Source organism: Pimephales promelas, chromosome 21, assembly GCF_988280905.1.
Source record: "Pimephales promelas chromosome 21, fPimPro1.hap1.1, whole genome shotgun sequence".
NCBI lineage: Eukaryota > Metazoa > Chordata > Actinopteri > Cypriniformes > Leuciscidae > Pimephales > Pimephales promelas.
This window is the reverse complement of record NC_142789.1, coordinates 18,896,471-18,915,077: the sequence shown is the minus strand read 5'-3', so window position 1 is coordinate 18,915,077 and position 18,607 is coordinate 18,896,471. Positions and strand designations below refer to the sequence as shown.

Here is an 18,607-nt window from a genome sequence, read left to right as displayed (position 1 = left end):
CAAGCCAAATAATGGTCCTGCTATTCCTCTGGTGTGTAGGTTCCTGAGGCTATCGCTAAATGTCAGCGAGCAGGCATCACAGTCCGCATGGTCACTGGAGACAACATAAACACGGCTCGTGCCATTGCCACCAAATGTGGAATCCTTTTGCCTGGAGAGGACTTTCTGTGTATGGAGGGCAAAGACTTCAACCAGCAAATTCGTAATGACAAAGGAGAGGTAAAAAGTTGTAGCACTTTAACTACAGATGTCTGAAGCGACATAGAAAGTGCTTATTTTAGCATTGCCTTTATCTTTAGGTTGAGCAAGAGCGTCTCGACAAGGTCTGGCCCAAACTGCGTGTTCTTGCTCGTTCTTCCCCAACAGATAAACACACTTTGGTTAAAGGTAAGATTTTTACGAATAGTTGGGTGATATTTTAGTGCACATTTCCACTGCTAACCCCAGTTTTGTATTACATCAATGTATTAGAATATTAAATAAGTTGTACAAAAAACCCACTGGATGGGGAGTTGGTGTTTTCTCCCATTATTATGAGCACATATTTTGGTTTATTCTGAGGCAGTTCCTTTGTTGTTGTCTTTTAGGCATCATTGACAGCACAGTTGGAGAAACAAGACAGGTGGTGGCTGTGACTGGAGACGGCACTAACGACGGCCCTGCCCTTAAAAAAGCAGATGTTGGCTTTGCTATGGTAAATCATGTATTTTTTTTTTTGTTTATTTGTTTGCGTGTTTTTCATTTTTTCTTTCGTTCAAAACACACAAAAGTATGCCAAAATATTTGCTTGTCGAGCATCATCGTAAGCACAGACTTAAATGAGTTCAAGAGTGTTAAATGAACACAAAGAGTGGTGAGGACATCGGATGCGTGTCAGATCGGGATCCTCGTCATGTGCTTCAGGTCTTAGTGCTGTAATATTGTCATTAATCATGTAAATCAAGGAAAAAACGAAGAGAAAATCACTAACTGCTCTTGACTGACTTTTTAAGACTAAAATAAGGATCCATGTTTAATTTATACAGTGAAGACTATCCAGTGTTATTTTACATTTAATTACTTTATTAAAGTCGCTACCTGCAAGCTTACTTTGATAATGTTTTAACTTGGTTCTTAGGTTAGGTTATTCCTTTTTCAACCTTCTTGTTAATGGGATCCAATGAGTCTGCATCTTCAGTCATTAGACTGCTGTGCTATTTACACAGACGCTCTAAAAACAGCTTCTTTCTTTATCTTACAGGGAATTGCAGGGACAGATGTTGCAAAGGAGGCCTCTGACATCATCCTTACCGATGATAACTTCACCAGTATCGTCAAAGCTGTGATGTGGGGGCGTAATGTCTATGACAGCATCTCTAAATTTCTGCAGTTTCAACTGACTGTCAATGTGGTGGCTGTAATTGTTGCCTTCACTGGGGCCTGCATCACACAGGTACATTTAACATCCTCTAGTTTAACTTCCTGGGACCCAGCATTGACTTTTTATATACCATTATATGATTATTTTGTGTTTTTAGATAGAAACAGATTTTTGAGGGAAGGAAATATAATATTGATTTAAAAGGGATATTACACACACACAGAGAGCACATCAGGTCATTTATAAAAAATAAAGCAAGATGCTACAGGGAAAAAAGTACTGAAAATTCGTATAATTATCTATAGTTTGTAAATAGATGATGAGACAAAAATGTGTTATAATTAAAATACAATCAACAATCAAACAAACATAAAATCAACAAAGGAGAGAACATTATCCTTGTATGTCTAAAATCCCAAGATGTCCTCTTTAATATAAATATCAGGTCTTAAAAATTAGCATATGTTCTCAGAGAAATAACCACTAGAGAAGTTTAAAAATAAATAGCTCAGTTTCAGGAAAATAATCTGTATAAATAAAGAGTATTTGGTGACTGAGGATGGCATTAAGGGAGGCAATTCATCATAAGCCATAATAACAGAATACTTCCAGTAAAGTCAAAGTATTTTATATTTATTGAAATATACTCTGGCCATTTAGTCCTGGTGCCAGACTTTGGCTAATCTGGAGCTGGACAGTCTTATTGTGTCCCTGCCTAACTACATTACATATGTCAATACTGAAGTAGTGTCCTTTCTGAAGTCTCACTCCAGTTTTTTGTGTCTGCAGGACTCTCCACTTAAAGCCGTTCAGATGTTGTGGGTAAATCTCATTATGGATACCCTGGCTTCTTTGGCTCTGGCAACGGAACCCCCAACAGAATCGCTCCTACTGAGAAGACCTTACGGCCGGAACAAACCACTCATTTCCAGGACTATGATGAAGAATATATTAGGTCATGCCGTTTACCAGCTTGTCATCACATTTACTCTTCTCTTTGCTGGTAAGAGACTTCTGTATTTATGATGAGACGCTCACTATGCAGAAATGCGCCCGTGCGTTTTACCATCAATAATAAAAGATAAACTAATGTGCATTAATGTAAATGTCTAGTAATTATTTTTTACTCATTCTTTTTATAAAAATGATTTAAAGGCTGTCATATGGGAGGTTTATCTTTTTATAACATCTCACATACAATCATTTTTGTGAAAAATGATTGTATGTGAGATTTGTCTTTTTATAAAACCTTTTTTTGTGAAAAATGATTTAAAGGCTGAAACATATTTACTATATGTGCTTAGAGATGGGTCAGGGATGGTGGCAATGTAAGTTTCTGGATATTTTCTGTGGGGCGAAGGCTTCGGTTACCTCTCTTCTTTGACCATACATGTGTTTGCATCCCTGTCAGTTGTAACTGAGTGGGCCTGGGGAATGTTTATTCACAGCCCATCTCCAAAGGGGCGTCACCAACAGACGTCAAATCCCGGGTGCAATTGGATAGACCTAAAACCAATCAGAGCAATCGTCATTGTGTAAAGCCAGCCTCAACGTTTGTGATTGGTGTCTCGATCTGCAAAAGCCAGACTGACTTGCTGACAAATCTCAAATTTGCTGGAAATTCGTCTGGGTTTTCCCAGGGCAGGCTAGCAAATTTGATGAATTAAGTTACAATTAATTTGTATGGCATTTTGAACTATAGTAAAAACTCTCTGCAGGAAGGGACTAGCTAATTGTATTTTGTGTATAGGATTGATTTGATGTATGGTTGCTTAGCAACTAGCTTTATATTTGCAATATTAAAAGCATCGGAATTTGCCTCAAGCACACAAATGTTTTACCGTGAAATGTTTTACAGTACTGGATATTATAGGTAAAAACCTTCTAGAGAAAAATGTAATCTCTGGAAATGAGCTAAAATATCCATAAGCAAATATTATTGAGTTCTTGTAGATCTAGAAATTAAAATTTAGGTCCATCATTGCAACTTTGTAGACTCAAATGTAAAAGCTACAGGTAGTCACCGTCTTGTTTTCTTAATCTTATTTTTTTTATTCTTACTGTTACATTAATAAATGCAATAAAGATGCATTAAAAAATGCATAAAGATCTATTTTGTCAAACATATATTGTATTTTTACATGTTAGGTTTTCATATTAAATATATTAGGTTTTGGGCCTCCATCCCAATTCCAAATTTCACGGGGAAAAACTGTCAGTAATAGACTGTCTATCTGTAACTCCTACTGGTCTTTGTTCCCTACAGTGCGATAGACCACTTAAAGGGATACTCCACTTTTTTTGGAAATAGGCTCATTTTACCACTCCCCCAGAGTTAAACAGTTGGGTTTTACCGTTTTTGAATCCATTCAGCCGATTTTCTGATATTTAGAAGAATATGAGTATACAGACAGTTTTTGCTCTCATTGACTTCCATAGTATATTTTTTTCCTACTATGGAAGTCAATGAGACCAGAAACTGTCTGGTTACTGACATTCTTCTAAAGATCAGAAAATCGGCTGAATGGATTCGAAAACGGTAAAACTCAACTGTTTAACTCTGGGGGAGTGGTAAAATGAGCCTATTTCCAAAAAATTTGAAGTATCCCTTTAAAGCATGCCATAGTGCTTCAGGAGAGTTTTATTTAATGAACAGTAACACACATTTGTTGCTCATTCCCATCAGTGCTCCTCCTGACATACAACACTGCATTTTGAACTTTCACATCACTTATTTACAGAACACATTTTTCTGTCCCCAAAGGTGAGAAGTTCTTTAGCATTGATAGCGGCCGGAACTCCCCTCTCCACTCCCCGCCGTCTGAACACTACACCATAATTTTCAACGTCTTTGTCATGATGCAGCTCTTCAACGAAATCAATGCCCGCAAGATCCACGGAGAGAGGAACGTGTTTGAGGGAATCTATCGGAATCCCATTTTCTGCCTCGTCGTATTGGGAACCTTTGCTCTTCAGGTAAATGTTTTTATCGAATTCGTTTTATTTAATTGAGTCTCTTTATTGAAGCTTATAAGAAGAGTAGATTTTTTTTTATAATGGATATATTATTATGGATATACTGTTTGACTGTGCTTCTCTTCTCTAAAAGTCCATATGTTACAAATATTTTCACCATTTAAGTGCGTTATAACTTGCTTATTGCTTTACTGCAGTATAGCTGGACTAATGGAATACACCTTGTTACAGATCATCATTGTGCAGTTTGGAGGGAAGCCGTTCTCTTGCACAGCCCTCACCCTCGATCAGTGGCTCTGGTGTGTGTTCATCGGGGTCGGTGAGCTGCTCTGGGGACAGGTAAGGCAAATTCTCTCTGCATGTCATTATTAATCACTAATCAGTAGCTTTGTTGATTCTTTCGATCCTAAAAAAAATCAGTAAAGACTAACACTCAGAGTAAAAACTAACATTCTATTAAGTTAGATTAGATTTACAGGTGACAAAAGTCACAAGAGAGAAATAATGAAAACATCACTATGCACAAAGCAGAATGCACACGCGTGGGTGATGTGGAACATCTTTAGTTCTCTCTTCAATCCCACCGGAAGGCTAGGGGATGGGGAGGTGAAGCTGTGTGCGAATTCAAACCTGTGGGAGGGAACGAGGGAGGCTGGCAGACGGTTGCTGCCATCTCAAAGTTCAGCTCAGAAAGAAGAGAACAGGGAGGTGTGAGCTTCATCAACCCCGCAGCACATGAAAGGTCCTCTGCCTCCATTTAGCCATGCTTACAGTACAGTTAAAACTCTGTATGCAGGACTGACGCATCATGTTAGGTCATCAAATGGCAGAGGAAGTTATCAAGTGCGGATAAAGTCTTTAAAGCTGCAAGCAGTCTGCTCCTTCTGGCAGTTGCATCACACATAAGCCACTTCCTACTGGGTTTCTCAGCTGATGTTTGTTCATGCAAGCATTTGTTTGTGTGCATACACGCGTGCGTCCTCACAAACCAGATACTGGGAACTTGATGCATAGAAGAGAGAATACACACTACTACTTCATGTTTACTGTAAGTTGCCTCAGTGATGTCTCGTTTCAGGTTCACCTATATGGGGGATTGCAAATAAATATATGAAGCTATTTATTTACAAACACTGGTATGTGTTTGTGCGTGTCTCTGTAATGGAAAGCCCATTTGAAACTAGTTTTAGAATTTAAAGAGGTTAAATTACAGTGAGACTCTTAGCAGAAACTGTCTACATTTAAGCTAAGGGGGCTGATGTCTTTTTAACAGTATAACATCATTATTTATTTTCAGTCAAAGCATTATTCATCAAAAAAGACGATGATAATTTTTGATCATATAAATTACACATTTATACTACCGGTAAATACAACTAATAAAACACCATTGATATAACTGAATTGAAAACAGCTGGGTTTCAAATATTTAATGAGTGAATTTTTATAACCATTTAATTTAAATGAATTAATGAATCTAAAGATATGACTCACTTGAAACAAATCGACTTTAAATACACACTATTTGATGAGCAGCAGTTGCCATCAATAGACATCTGTTTTTTTTTTTTTTTTTTTTAGTTCGTCACTGCCGTCCCTACCCACCGCCTCAAGTTCCTGAAGGAGGCTGGTCACGGAATCCCCAAAGAGGACATCACTAATGAGGTGCTAACCGAAGGTGCTGATGAAATTGACCACGCTGAGATGGAGATGCGCAGGGGACAGATTCTGTGGTTCAGAGGACTCAACCGTATCCAGACTCAGGTACACTGCTCTTTGGTTCTACTTTTCTTGTCTTTCCTTGCAGCAATTATCCCAGGAGAGAGTATTAATGGCTTAAATACTACAGCAGTGGCATACACACAACTTTGCCACTGTAGGTGCTGTCTGGAGAAACGTCTTTGCTTAGTGCTGAAATATGTGAGGTTTATCTGTGTTTTACATCTAACTTTGATACAATTTTTTTATGCTTATATCCTTTCTCAATGTTTAACAATTGCAATGCCACTTTGTTCATTTCAAAGGGTAACAAAATTTGGAGAGGAAAGAAATGCAAAAAACTATAAACTACTGTTGAAAAAAAATGACGAGAAAAATATAACTGCTGGATTGTTAATTATATAATATATGTTTTTTACAATGAAAAATATAAAAGGAATATGACTGTCTCAAATAACCCAATCATAGTCAATGTCGGGCATTGCTGTTTGAGATGTAGAGCCAGACCGATTTATCGGCAGCAGTGTGTGTATATATATGAAGAGTTCAGAAGCAAAAGCCTCTAAATGCCATTTGAAATTTTCTTCTTTAATGATGATTTTTATCAAACTTGTATATTTAAGTTCAGTAATTTCACTTAAATAACAATTAATAGGTAATTATCATTGCCATTTAAGTGAAATCACTGAACTTAAATATACAAGCTTGATAAAAATCATCATTCTAGAAGAAAAATTCAAATGACATTTAGAGGCTTTTGCATCTGAACTCTTCATATATATATATATATATATATATATATATATATACACACACTGCTGACTCACCTAGTTACAGTACCTCGACAGACCTTTTCTGCATTCCTCTGCCACCCAACACCTCACTCTCAGCTGGTTCCTCCTATTCCCAGCTGGGGATACAGGGGAGTACTCTGGGTTTGGGCTCGATTCCAAGGTTGGAGCCCTCCCCTCTGACAGCATGCTAAATTCTTTTACTCTATTCGAACATTTGTAAGTCTGAACTTATGATGCAACTGCCACAGGTAATCTGACATTATTTTATTTTATTCTTTTATTTTTAAAGATTTATTTTTGGTGTTGTTGCCTTTTTATTATGATAGTAACAGTGAATAGACATAAATCAAAGAGGAAAAGAAAAAGGGGGTCACCCGAGCTGCCCACAGTGCTGTACATAAATTAACCTTTATTTTCTGTCATCGCAGATTAAAATCTATAAATCAAAATACTTATTGCATTAACCAAGAAAAGACTCCCCTCCCAAGGCTCTATCACATGTTGCCGCAATGGTGTACAGTGTCTTTGGGCGGATTACTAAGGCAGATTGCTGGCAACAGCCATTTTAGAATTGTTTGTGATTTGGTCTTAGTGACATATCATGAAAATCTTAGTGACATTTCATCAAAGACTTTTTTTTACCATATTTGGTTTTAAAACTTTTAAACATGGTTTTAAAACGTGCTTTTTTAACATGGTTTTAAAACTTTTAAATACATATTTTTCACTTTATTTAGCTAGTCTGGACATCATGCTGTTTCTAACGCTAACCAGTCAGACCTCATGCAGGTACCACCTAAAATGCCGCAATAACCAATCCAAAAAAAATTTAAAATTGTCATGGCAATCATCTTTTTCATGATTGATTGTCGCTGTCATATATATATATATATATATGGAACAGTGTTTGATCTATTTTGCCCAATTTTATAATCCGAATTTGCTAATCTGAATAAACTGGATAAGATCAAAACAGCATGTACGTTGCTCAGAATGGCATTATTAGTGGATATTCTGGACAGCCAGTGGCTGTTTTTATGTAGACATCACCCTAGTGGCATTCAAGCTTCTCCCTGAGTTAATTTGTGGAAAAGCAAGTCTCTTAAGACTGAGCAGGGACTTATGAGCTGCTTTGGTGGCCCAGGTTGAAAAGCAGCATGTTCCTTGGAGATGACACTTAAAAGGCCATTGGAGCAGCCAATGTTTCTCTGACTATATGCACAATCTGCATGGAGATATCTGGGGACTGTGCTCACAGGGTACAAATCCTTTTCACTCTGTCTCTGGAAATGCAACATTTGCTTGCTTTCATCTGATGATGTGCAAGTAAACGACTGGGAACTGACTTTTTTTTTATGGAGGCCGTGTGGGAGGATCTCCTTTCACTTACCATTGCCTTCATACATTACACAGTGTTGCTGCTTACGAACAATGAGTGGATTCAGTCAGAGGGTTCACAGATGTATTTATCTGGATCCTTCAGGAGTGTCTGCGTGTTGGTGGGCGATCATTCTGAGAGGGTGTTCTATTTAGAATATTATATATAAATCACTATGGTAAACCACCCACTGAAGATTGTCATTGTATTCCACAGGCAATGATTTCTCCCTCTAGATTTGCTTCCCTTCAGCTTTGTTTTTGTTTTTTATCGTTAAGAGATGTGTAATCTGCCTTGCAGCAATGCGCCAGGTCATGGGGGAATCATGTTGCGATGTGGGACCATCTCAAACCCTTTTCTCTTCCCTTTTTTATTCCTCCATTTTTTGTAACAGCTCTCATTATGTTTTTTGGGTTTTAAGTTGTAGATCAATATATAAATGTGTTAAAGGAATAACAAAATGGTTTTAACACCACTTTGTTGGCTGTTAATTTTCACATTCACATCAAATCTTATTTCTCTATGTAATCACGCCTCTAATTCAATTATTGCAAAAATCTTTTTAAAGGTATGCCAAATCGCTTTTTTTTTTTGTTTTTACTGTAAAAAATTACTAAGATCTGTCAAACAATTGATTCTTGTTGTATTTTAATTGTTTTATTTTTTCATTTTACATTATTCTAATGCAACCACCTTCTATATTGTTCCCATATTAACATGAATGTTTCAACAGCCTTAAATAGGGTTGGGTATCGGTTAAATTTTAGCAACGTCGATTCTGCTTAGCGAATCCAGTTCTCATCGATTATTGTTTCCGAATCCACTATTTTTTTTGGAGAGGAAAAATAAAAAGGACAAATACTTGAAGAATAAATATTCCCACCTTTTATTCTTGCCAATTTTAAGCAATAACCAATAAAATGGCTCAAGTGAAAGGAGTCTCTTCAAATAAAGATTGTGTTGATTACAATACAGTAGGAGGTAACAATCGACTGTTATTTTTTTTTTCATTGAATCATTTATTCAAGAAGACTCGAGATTTGTTCAAAAATGGTTAATCGTCCATTAATTAAATCCATCCATTCATAAAGGTATTTATGAATGAGACACTGAATTATTATAATTTTTTAATAGACTAAATCTACATGATCTACATTTTAAACAAAATAAAAACTAATTTAAACCCAAATTCTCAGTTTATTCTGAATTATTCAGCTCTAAATTGGAGTTGAATTTTGGCTCGTTTGTATGTTACTTGTTGCTGCCGCTAATTTTAGATGTATTGGGTTGCGACTGGGAGACATCGAATCAAACACGTTTTCATTCCTTTAATGCAGTGAAAGCAAATGATTCTTCATATTTTATGTGCTTCCTCCCTTGCATGAAATTTACTTGCTGCATGTGTTGTATTTTGCTATATCATATTTTTAAAAAAATTCTGAAAAGTTGAGATGATTTCATCTTTTTCTGGAAAAACGAGCGCACCGCAAGCACTTGCCGTGTGCCTACATTTGAAATAACAAATTTTTGCATGTGCAAAAGCCCCAAAATCAGGAATCGGTAAGCGAAATCGAAATGCGTGCATCTTATTGAATCCCCCAGTTTTTTTTCGTTAGCGTTTCTAAAATGGAACCGATTCTTGATACCCAACCCTAGTCTTAAATTCTGTACTTTTGTCATGAATGTCATTGAATCTAATCTTATTTTGTCGTCTGAACAAGTCAGTTGGACAGTAATGTGTGAAAGGAAGAAATAATTTGAATGTGTGTGTGTGTGCCCTGGATACGTTCAGACCCCCTGTGGTTCCAGATCACCATCTCTGCTAAATCTACCAAGCCGAGATGAAAAAGAGACCAAGCAGTCTTTCTTCCTTCTTTCCTCCTCCCACCCTTCACTCTTATTCCTGATTAGGAGCCAGTAAACTGACCGCAAAAAAAAAAAAAAAACACTACTCTATTAATTAGCTCCTTATCTCACCCCTTCCATTCCCACCATCCCACTTTCAAAATCCTCATGGATTTCTATGTTATGTCTGTCATGCATGGTTAGTGGTACACAAAAAAAGGAATAATTGGCACAAGTACGATTCAGACTCATCACTTTATAGAAATAGTTTCCTTTGTGGTCCGTTTCTTTTTCGCGGACACCTTCAAGCCTTTCCTTTCTCCTGAAAAAAAGTAGCTCCTTACATACAACTTTCTTTTTTATTTTACTGTGCCAGCCCTTCTCCTGCCAGACTGACTTAGTACTAACTGATCTTTTTATTTGTGGGGTTGAGGGGATGTTCTCTTCTCTTTCAAATAACAAATGTATCTGCTCTAACCACTCCTTTTGGCCCTTGGTCTTTGTTTTACTCCCTTTCCCTTTCCTTTTCTTCCTTTTTTCCCCCTCCCTCGTTCTCTCCCTCCTTCTTTGCAGATGGATGTGGTTTATACATTCCAGACTGGCCAAACGGCGGTGCCTGGGGCCCTGCGTCGCCAGCCCTCCGTGGTCAGCCAGCAAAACGACGCAAAAACTGTTTCTAGCCCCACCCATGTAGGGATTTCCTCTTCCTCCCTGTCCGCCAACTCTGCTGCAGCTGCTGGGCCGCCCGCCCCTGCTTCCTCTTCTACTACAGGCAGTGAGTGCCACATAACAGAAACTAGCACTGCCATTGCATGGTGGCCATTCTGAATGCTTTCATGATCTGCCTGTTAACCTCCAGTAAACCAATAACCACCCTTTTTAGACCACTCTTCCTCGCTCTTTTTAATTTTTATTCCCAATCTGTCCTTCACAATCTCCCACAACTAAAGCTCAGTATCTGCATTATTTCTGTCTATTTCTCATTTACTTTGCATGTTTTCCTATGCCTGAACCAGTGCATCATATGTGGATGGCCTTGCAGTTGTCTGCATATGAGTTACCAGTGCCAGTTTTTTAGGGTGGCCTAACATCTAATGTAGTTATTTAGTTCCCTTTATTAGGAGAAGTATTTTTATTTGTACATATATATAACACATATATAGGTAATGGCTATATGTTTTTTTTTTTCTTTTGCTATTTTTGGGTCAAACGGATATACTTAACAGATGTCTAACCGAGAGTCAATTTATATATATATATATATATATATATATATATATATATATATATATATATATATATTTACTTTATTAATTCTCAGTTTGCAGTAGCACTATGTCCTAACTACCCCTTACTCAATGAAGGGTGAAACAGTATATACCGATAAAATCAATGTATAAGAGTTTTGACCGTCAGCAATGTTCATGCATCAGAACATTTTGACAGATGCTAGTCAATGATTTTTGGTCCATTTCACTGTGTAATCCCATCAACAGTGGTATCTAATTGGCCCAAATCATATAAATATGGTGAGTAAATATCCACTCAATGGGCCACATTCATGAAATACAAAAGCATGTGTCCATTTTTTTATATTTATATATATAGTTATAAATATGTTCTTAAACTTAGAAATTCATTGCAACAACTTTTGCCAGAATGGGTTTACAAACAATTTGCAAAGAAATTCATTCTATTAATGAATTATGCCCTATGATTTTATTCATTGGAACTTTTCATTGGAACGTTCTCTTTTCTGGCTCACTTTCTCTTTTTTACACCAGCCCTCTCCCTCTTTTCACAACTGCTTTCACACACACACACACACACACACACACACACTCTCTCTCTCTCTCTCTCTCTCTCTCTCTCTCTCTCTCTCTCTCTCTCTCTCTCTCTCTCAAGCTTCTCTCATCACACCTTGTGTCTTCTGCTTTGACACTTTATACTCTCCATCTCTCTTCATAGTTCATTGATATTCTAGAAGAAGCTATGAGTGAGGGAGGTTTTTTCCTATCTTCCTTATGTAGGTTTCCTTTAGTGTGTGTGTGTGTGTTAGACAGATCACAAGCCATATACTGTATAGGGTCAGAGAGTTCTTTTAACCATAGATGGGAATATCCAAATATACAGGCAAATTAAAGGTTCAATTAGTTAAGCCGTTTTTTTAAATAGTATGTAAATATGGAGAGATGTAGTCAAGCTATATCCTTCCAAGCAGTGTATTAAAATGTAAACTAAAATTTTATTTTCTGCAGAAATGCGTGAATGTGTTTTCTGCATTTGCTAGATCGTCTTTAGGTGGTTGTCTCGAGTCAAAAGAGCCTACCCACAGTTAACTTATTTAGTAGTCGTTCATACATATGGTGGTAATAATAATGTCTTGTTCTTATATTTCGGAATCTGAATATAATGATAAATAGCCAAAATTAGAGCATGGCTGACATAGCTGCAAGGTACAATCATGTAAACCTGAGAATTAAACAGAAATTGAAGAGACTAAGCCACTGCTGATTGACTGAGCTGTCAGAGCAGATGATTCTTCAGACATGGTTGTTGCCATAAGCGTATTGTTGGGAAAAATATCCAGACCCCTTACAAAACAAGTTATACCAATTCACATTTGTCTTTTATGGTCATTCTCAAGGTTGAAACCATAAAAATTGCAAGAGAGCAAGATTAGTTTCTGGTGTTTTACCACACAACACAGATCCTCTGAGAGGCCCAGAGCATGTTTTGAAGGAGTGGATGCACATCCTATGCATTTTAATGCTGTCTCTAGTTGTATGGAGGAAGAATCCTCTCACTCTGTTTTCATTTTAAAGAGCCCCTATGATGGATTTTTTAAAATGACTGTTCATATGGTGTGGAATATAGCTCTAAGGGAATGAAAACATCCTGCAAAGATTTATATCTGAAAGTGCACCGAATGTAAAGTTATTGTCTTTCAAAAGTGAGAGTCGACTCTGAGTCTATGAAATGAATTGTTTTTGAAACGGGTCATTAGCTGTTACATCGAGACGTAGATACATATTGGCCACGCGCGCGCAGACGGAAGTGTAAACTTGAAGTCTACACATTCAAATACTTCATCATAGCATCATGTCGAGAAGACGCTGTGTTCTACAATGCAAAGATAGTTCAGCCACTTTGTTTTCATTTACCAGGGACGAGCATGTGAAGAATCGGTGGTTAGAGTTCATATTTGCAACGATACCACAACAGTATAGCCCGATTGTGTTCTCGTCATTTTAATTACGAATCGTTCAAAAACATAAATGAATTCAAATGTGGATTCGCAAGCGGTTGTTCCTGAAGGAGGGCTCCGTAACTTACTTACCCAGTGTATATGGCTCAGCTTCCTCCTATGAATCACAACCTGTAAGTATTATTAATAATTGTTGCTTTTATGGGTTTTGAACGGTTTTGTAGCGTCGGGCGCGAGGAGGGAAGGTGCAATACGTATGTGTGTGCGTGTGTGTGTAAGTTACGCTCAGCGCAGCTTCTAGGTCTCCAATGTCATTTTTTTTTAAATATGTGAAATGTTTGTCGCTGTTATTGGAGTTGTCATAAAGAGTAGAGCGTCTTGTAGGACTGCAGTGCTTTATCAATATGTTTATGCATTATGCTAACAAACAATAACTGACTGGGTCTGTCATCTGACATATCACCGCCGATTAGCGTCACGCAAAGGAGTGGTTTGGAAAAATGAGTCGTTGTACGAATCATTTGGGAGTCGGTAAGCAAATGGGTTAAAAAATAAATGCATATTATAAGACAAATAAAGTGTTTTTTATCCTTGCATGCATGTTAAACTGTTTTTGGGAACTCCTAAAACAAAAATAGGAACATTTCAAATGCTATGATAGGGGCTCTTTAATATATTTTTTTGACTTTATTTTATTGTTTTTACTATTTTATTGTTGTTGGGGTTTTTTTAGATTCAGATTCAGTTAAATTATTAAATTGAATTTGTATTATTATGTTAATACAATTACACTAAAATAAATTAAAATGAGAAATTAGTCAGGGCTGGGTATCGATGGAGATGTTCAAATTCTTTTCGATTTCAATTCGCAAGCTCTCGATTCGATTTTAGATTTCGATTCCTGATTCGACAAGTCAGAACAGTTGCATGCCTTGATCAAACAGGATCAGGTTATTTTATATGTTTAACATAGACACAGATATTTATTTATTACATTTATCTCACCTAAATATTTGTTTTTACAATAGGGTAATTTTTTTGTTTAGAGTTTATGCAACATATGGAAGCTTGATTTCAATCTTTGAATTAAACTGAAAAAAAGTTGCACAAATAGTAACAATAGAATAAAGAGACATAAAAAGAAAACATTGGTTGCTTGTCCGTCTCATTTTGCAGTGGTCCTGTGGTGGTTTGTCATTTTGCTTGTAACGTTTTGAAGCTTGTGATTGATGTGTCCCACTTACACTTTTATCCTATGCCTGATTTCCTCATTCACTTGCCCCAAATAGGAAATTGCATTACAGTCATGGTTGGTTTTCATTTTATCCCTGTTTCTCTATTCAACTGTCTGTGCTGTTGTTTTTGTGTTGGTTTTTGTTTGTTTGTATATTTCATAAGGCGCTTGAGTGCTATTGTGGAAAGGAAATCATCTCCCACCACTGACCATATTTCTGTTCCCATCCAGATCCGGTACATCCCACCCTAAAGCGGACACCATGCCAGTGCGATCCCACTAATTCCTTCTCTTTCTGTCTCTCAACTCCTCACTGCAGATTAAGGTGGTGAACGCATTCCGTAGCTCCTTGTACGAGGGCCTAGAGAAGCCAGAATCCAGAAGCTCCATTCATAACTTCATGTCCCAACCTGGGTTTGTACCCCTCTCCGAGGAGGAACACCGCATCCCCACGATAGACGAGAGCTGTGTAGAGGTCGAGCTGCTCCCCTCCTCTTCCAGAAATGGAGGTGGCGGCGAACCCCCTGGCCGCTCTCTTCACAGCCTGGAATTCTCCATGTGATCCTCCACGCTCCAGTGCAACTGCCCCAAAATCCTCGTCTTTTTTTTGTTCTGTATTAAAACCTGTGCATCACTTTACCGGTGGAGCCCTGCTGATACACATCTGAGAGACAGCAGCACCTATAGCAGCTGATGGGGCGGTCATGGTCCCTTTCTCCTCCCCTCCATCTCCCCCACCCCTCTGCCCCTCTCGACTTGCACTGTGTCGGCGGCGGCAGCAGCAGCAGCGCTCTGTAAGTACATGCGGCTGTCCTGCAGCCCATGTGACACATGGCCTAACCTACACACTAGGGGGCGATGCTGTGGCAAACGCCCTCTCTCAGCCCGTCACTGACATTTTTATCTCTTCTACAGTTGTGATTTTTCTCATTTTTATATTATGTCTCTGGTCTTGTGTAATGCTGTAATCACTTATGTTATTTGTCCCTGGACTCTCATTTACATAGTTTTTGTTTGTTTTTGTTTTTTTGCTGATACAGCTGATTGTGTTCATCATGCACTAAATTGCTGTTTAAATAGATTTCTTTTCTCTCTCAATTCGCTCTAAGGTGGATTGAAAAACACGGCAGTGAAGTTACCCATGTTCTTTCAGTTTTTAAAATGATTTTATGCTCGATGGACATTTTAAGTAGTTCAGACACACTACATTCTTGTCATGTTTTCAGACATCGTCCTCATTTTGGGTGTTCTGTCACTTTATATGTACAGATGTGAGGCTGCTATAGTGAACGTTAGCAGAATGAAAGACTATAATAAACTTATTTGAAAGCTATGAGTTTAGAATACCTGATTGGCTCTTAAGGGGCTAGGGAGGTTCATCCAACACATCTCATCGAAATCACACCCACTGGGCATCTCTAGTCTCTTGTAAATGCTAACTGACCAAGTACTTTATCAAAGGTACAGCACCTCGCCATAGTGTGCATGTATCTGTCTTTAGGTTCATCTGTGTCTGATTGTATAGGAATGGGAATTGTAATGCTAATCTTTCTGGGATTACGACTAATAACTAGAATTTTCCTTTTACTTGTTTCCGCTATAAAAAAAATAATAATGCGATAGTAATGATTCTGTATGGGTGTACCTTCAAATCCAATCTTTTTTCTCACCTCAGTTCTGCAGTTAGGTGTTCTCCTTGTTATCTAACATCAGGCTGCTCCACGTTACGCAGACAGCACTGATGGAACTCCAAAATCCCATCCTTGAGTTTAGCCGTGAGAGTAATGGTACTGCACGTAGTAAGCATGCTTTTGCTATTTAAAAAAAAAAGGAAAGAAAACACTCACACACACACACACACACACACACCATAGCATGCAGCTCAGTTGGACTCTCTGAGCTCTGTTGAAACCTGGATGACAAACTAGATCGGACTGTTTTCATAAAAGTGCGGCCTCGACGGCATGTGCTTTTTATTAGATGAAACATACTACTGCCACAGACCAACCTTCCGCTCATACCAGTCTAGGTTAAATGGATTCCTCCAATTACACCTTTTTCTACTTGCTCAGAGCCATATTTTATAGATTGTTCTTTTATATCCCATTGTTTTTGCAGTTTATTTTGTATTTCAACCAAATTCACTGCCTAAAGATTAAAAAGGGGTAAAACTAGATTAAAAAAACAACAAAAAAAAACTAGATGGACCACTTTAATGTTTACGGAGCGGTTCCACGGCAGTCGGCTAATGCTGCACTTCCCCCTACTGGCAGTTTTTGTTATCTCGCTTAAGTGGAACATGTGTTATTGTGGGGAGGCATGCATGAATTTCATATAAAACTCAATGTTTTGTTCCTTTTTTACAATTGTTCTGTATTTTTATATTAAGTACTTTTTAATATTTTGGAAAAAATATATATAAATATAGGTGTATAGGCCGGAGAGTTTGGTGACATGACAAATTAGTTAAATAAGCAGTTGAGTACATATTGCAAATATATATAAATATTTATGCCATGTTTGTAACCACATGCGGTGTCCGATTCGATGTCCGAGCTGAGAAAGTTGCGTGTTTACTGTAAAGTCAAGGGGTCTGGTCGAGTTATCCCGAATTGTGTACTCAAAACCTGCAGCCACAGATAGATGTGCTGGCCGTACAAAGTCTTTAAAATATATTATTTGCCACCTAATTAGAATCTATTAGACTAGAGTGTTCTTTTAGGCTGAAAAAAGCGCAGTTTTATTTTCTGTGCGATTTCCGAATGACCCATTAAAGTGGCAAAGAGTCGGTTATGGAAAATAATTGAGATTATTATTCTCTGTTGTCATTTTTAACTTCGATTTTTTTTTTCTTTTTTTTTTTTTTTTCATACTCTGGATACAAATTAAGTATACACGCACTGTATGTTACACAAAATGGATTTGACTTCATGTGGAAGCAGTCAAATGTTTTCTGTTTAGAGCTTTATATAAATTCTGCCAAAGTGTTGCTTTGTGTACAGTCAGTTCTGCAATTGTTCTTGTTCATTTAGAATAATTTATAACTGGATTTCATCCTTATTTGAATCCATAATGTTTTTTTTTTTTCCCCTCCAGGATCTGAAATAATGCCCCCTTCCATTTCATTTCTTCATTGCTTGGACATGATTGATGTAGAAAAAAGGGGAAAATTATAAAATTGTCTTTCTTTTTTTTTTTTTTTTTTTTTGGTTCACTTTAATAGCTTTTTAGAACAATTTCTGTTATTGCACACGTTTCTCATGCATCGTGTAAACCGAGAGTCGCTTCAAGGTGCTGTGCAATAACTGAATTTTATCGCATTACTTACTCTACTGAAGTTGTCTGACAGTTCTTGTTTGTTTGTTTGTTCGGGAGGTAATGATTCACCACAGCTGTAAATAAAAGATTGTGTTTCAAAACTGGAATATAACATTAAGTTATAACCACTTATTTTGCATATACATCTGATGTTGAGTGAAATTAAAATTGTATTTGATTGTGGGGGGAAAGCAGTCAAGAGAACATCCGATTTCTGTAATTCAAATGAAACCGTAAAATACACTGGTGTTATTTTTGTATAAACATAATATCATCTATGTGGCATGCATTACTTATAAACAAATTGGTGGTTCAAAGCAATATGTACAATCTGGTGCGATTGGTATTTTTAATGTCCTGTGTAGCTTAAACCATGCTGTACTTATAGGGGAAAAAAAACTGCATTGGAAAGTAATCGTAATTGTTCAATATATGTGTTCAATGTTCTGCATGATTACATATGGAATGGGCTGTCCCCAAATGTTTGTTTCCAGAATGAATGTGACAAGAACACACACTCATTATCAGTAGACTCTGCAAAGGAAACACACACTGACTCGATGCCATTTCATAGAAGAATGTTCTGTCACGAGGAAATGAAAGTGTCTCGTTCTTGTCTAGACCTCATGGGAGAGCACTGCTCCATTTAAATTTCCTAATTACTGGGGGTGTGGGAATTGGGGAATGACTGCCAGAGTATGTGCTTGAAAGATCTCTAGTCTTATTTTTACCAGTTACGCTTGGCTTTGGCTTCGTTTCGTTACTTTTATAGCCA

General features: G+C 37.4%; 1 protein-coding gene across 3 annotated transcripts in view; it reads left to right on the top strand.

The window, feature by feature from the left end:
- Nucleotides 1-17,382, top strand: part of atp2b4 (ATPase plasma membrane Ca2+ transporting 4) — an 86,534-nt gene extending 69,152 nt beyond the window's left edge. For 2 of the 3 annotated variants that reach the window (XM_089124839.1, XM_039694913.2), the window contains 9 exons: nt 40-219; nt 300-387; nt 588-694; nt 1,241-1,432; nt 2,150-2,363; nt 4,125-4,336; nt 4,568-4,675; nt 5,918-6,100; nt 14,834-17,382. In XM_089124839.1, the coding sequence (XP_088980965.1) occupies nt 40-219; nt 300-387; nt 588-694; nt 1,241-1,432; nt 2,150-2,363; nt 4,125-4,336; nt 4,568-4,675; nt 5,918-6,100; nt 14,834-15,076 (1,527 nt within the window). In that variant the 3' untranslated portion in view covers nt 15,077-17,382. Of the gene's footprint in view, nt 1-39; nt 220-299; nt 388-587; nt 695-1,240; nt 1,433-2,149; nt 2,364-4,124; nt 4,337-4,567; nt 4,676-5,917; nt 6,101-10,645; nt 10,848-14,833 lie in introns of all 3 variants that reach the window. The other variant, XM_089124838.1, reaches the window with a different exon arrangement.
- Nucleotides 17,383-18,607: the final 1,225 nt, after the last annotated feature.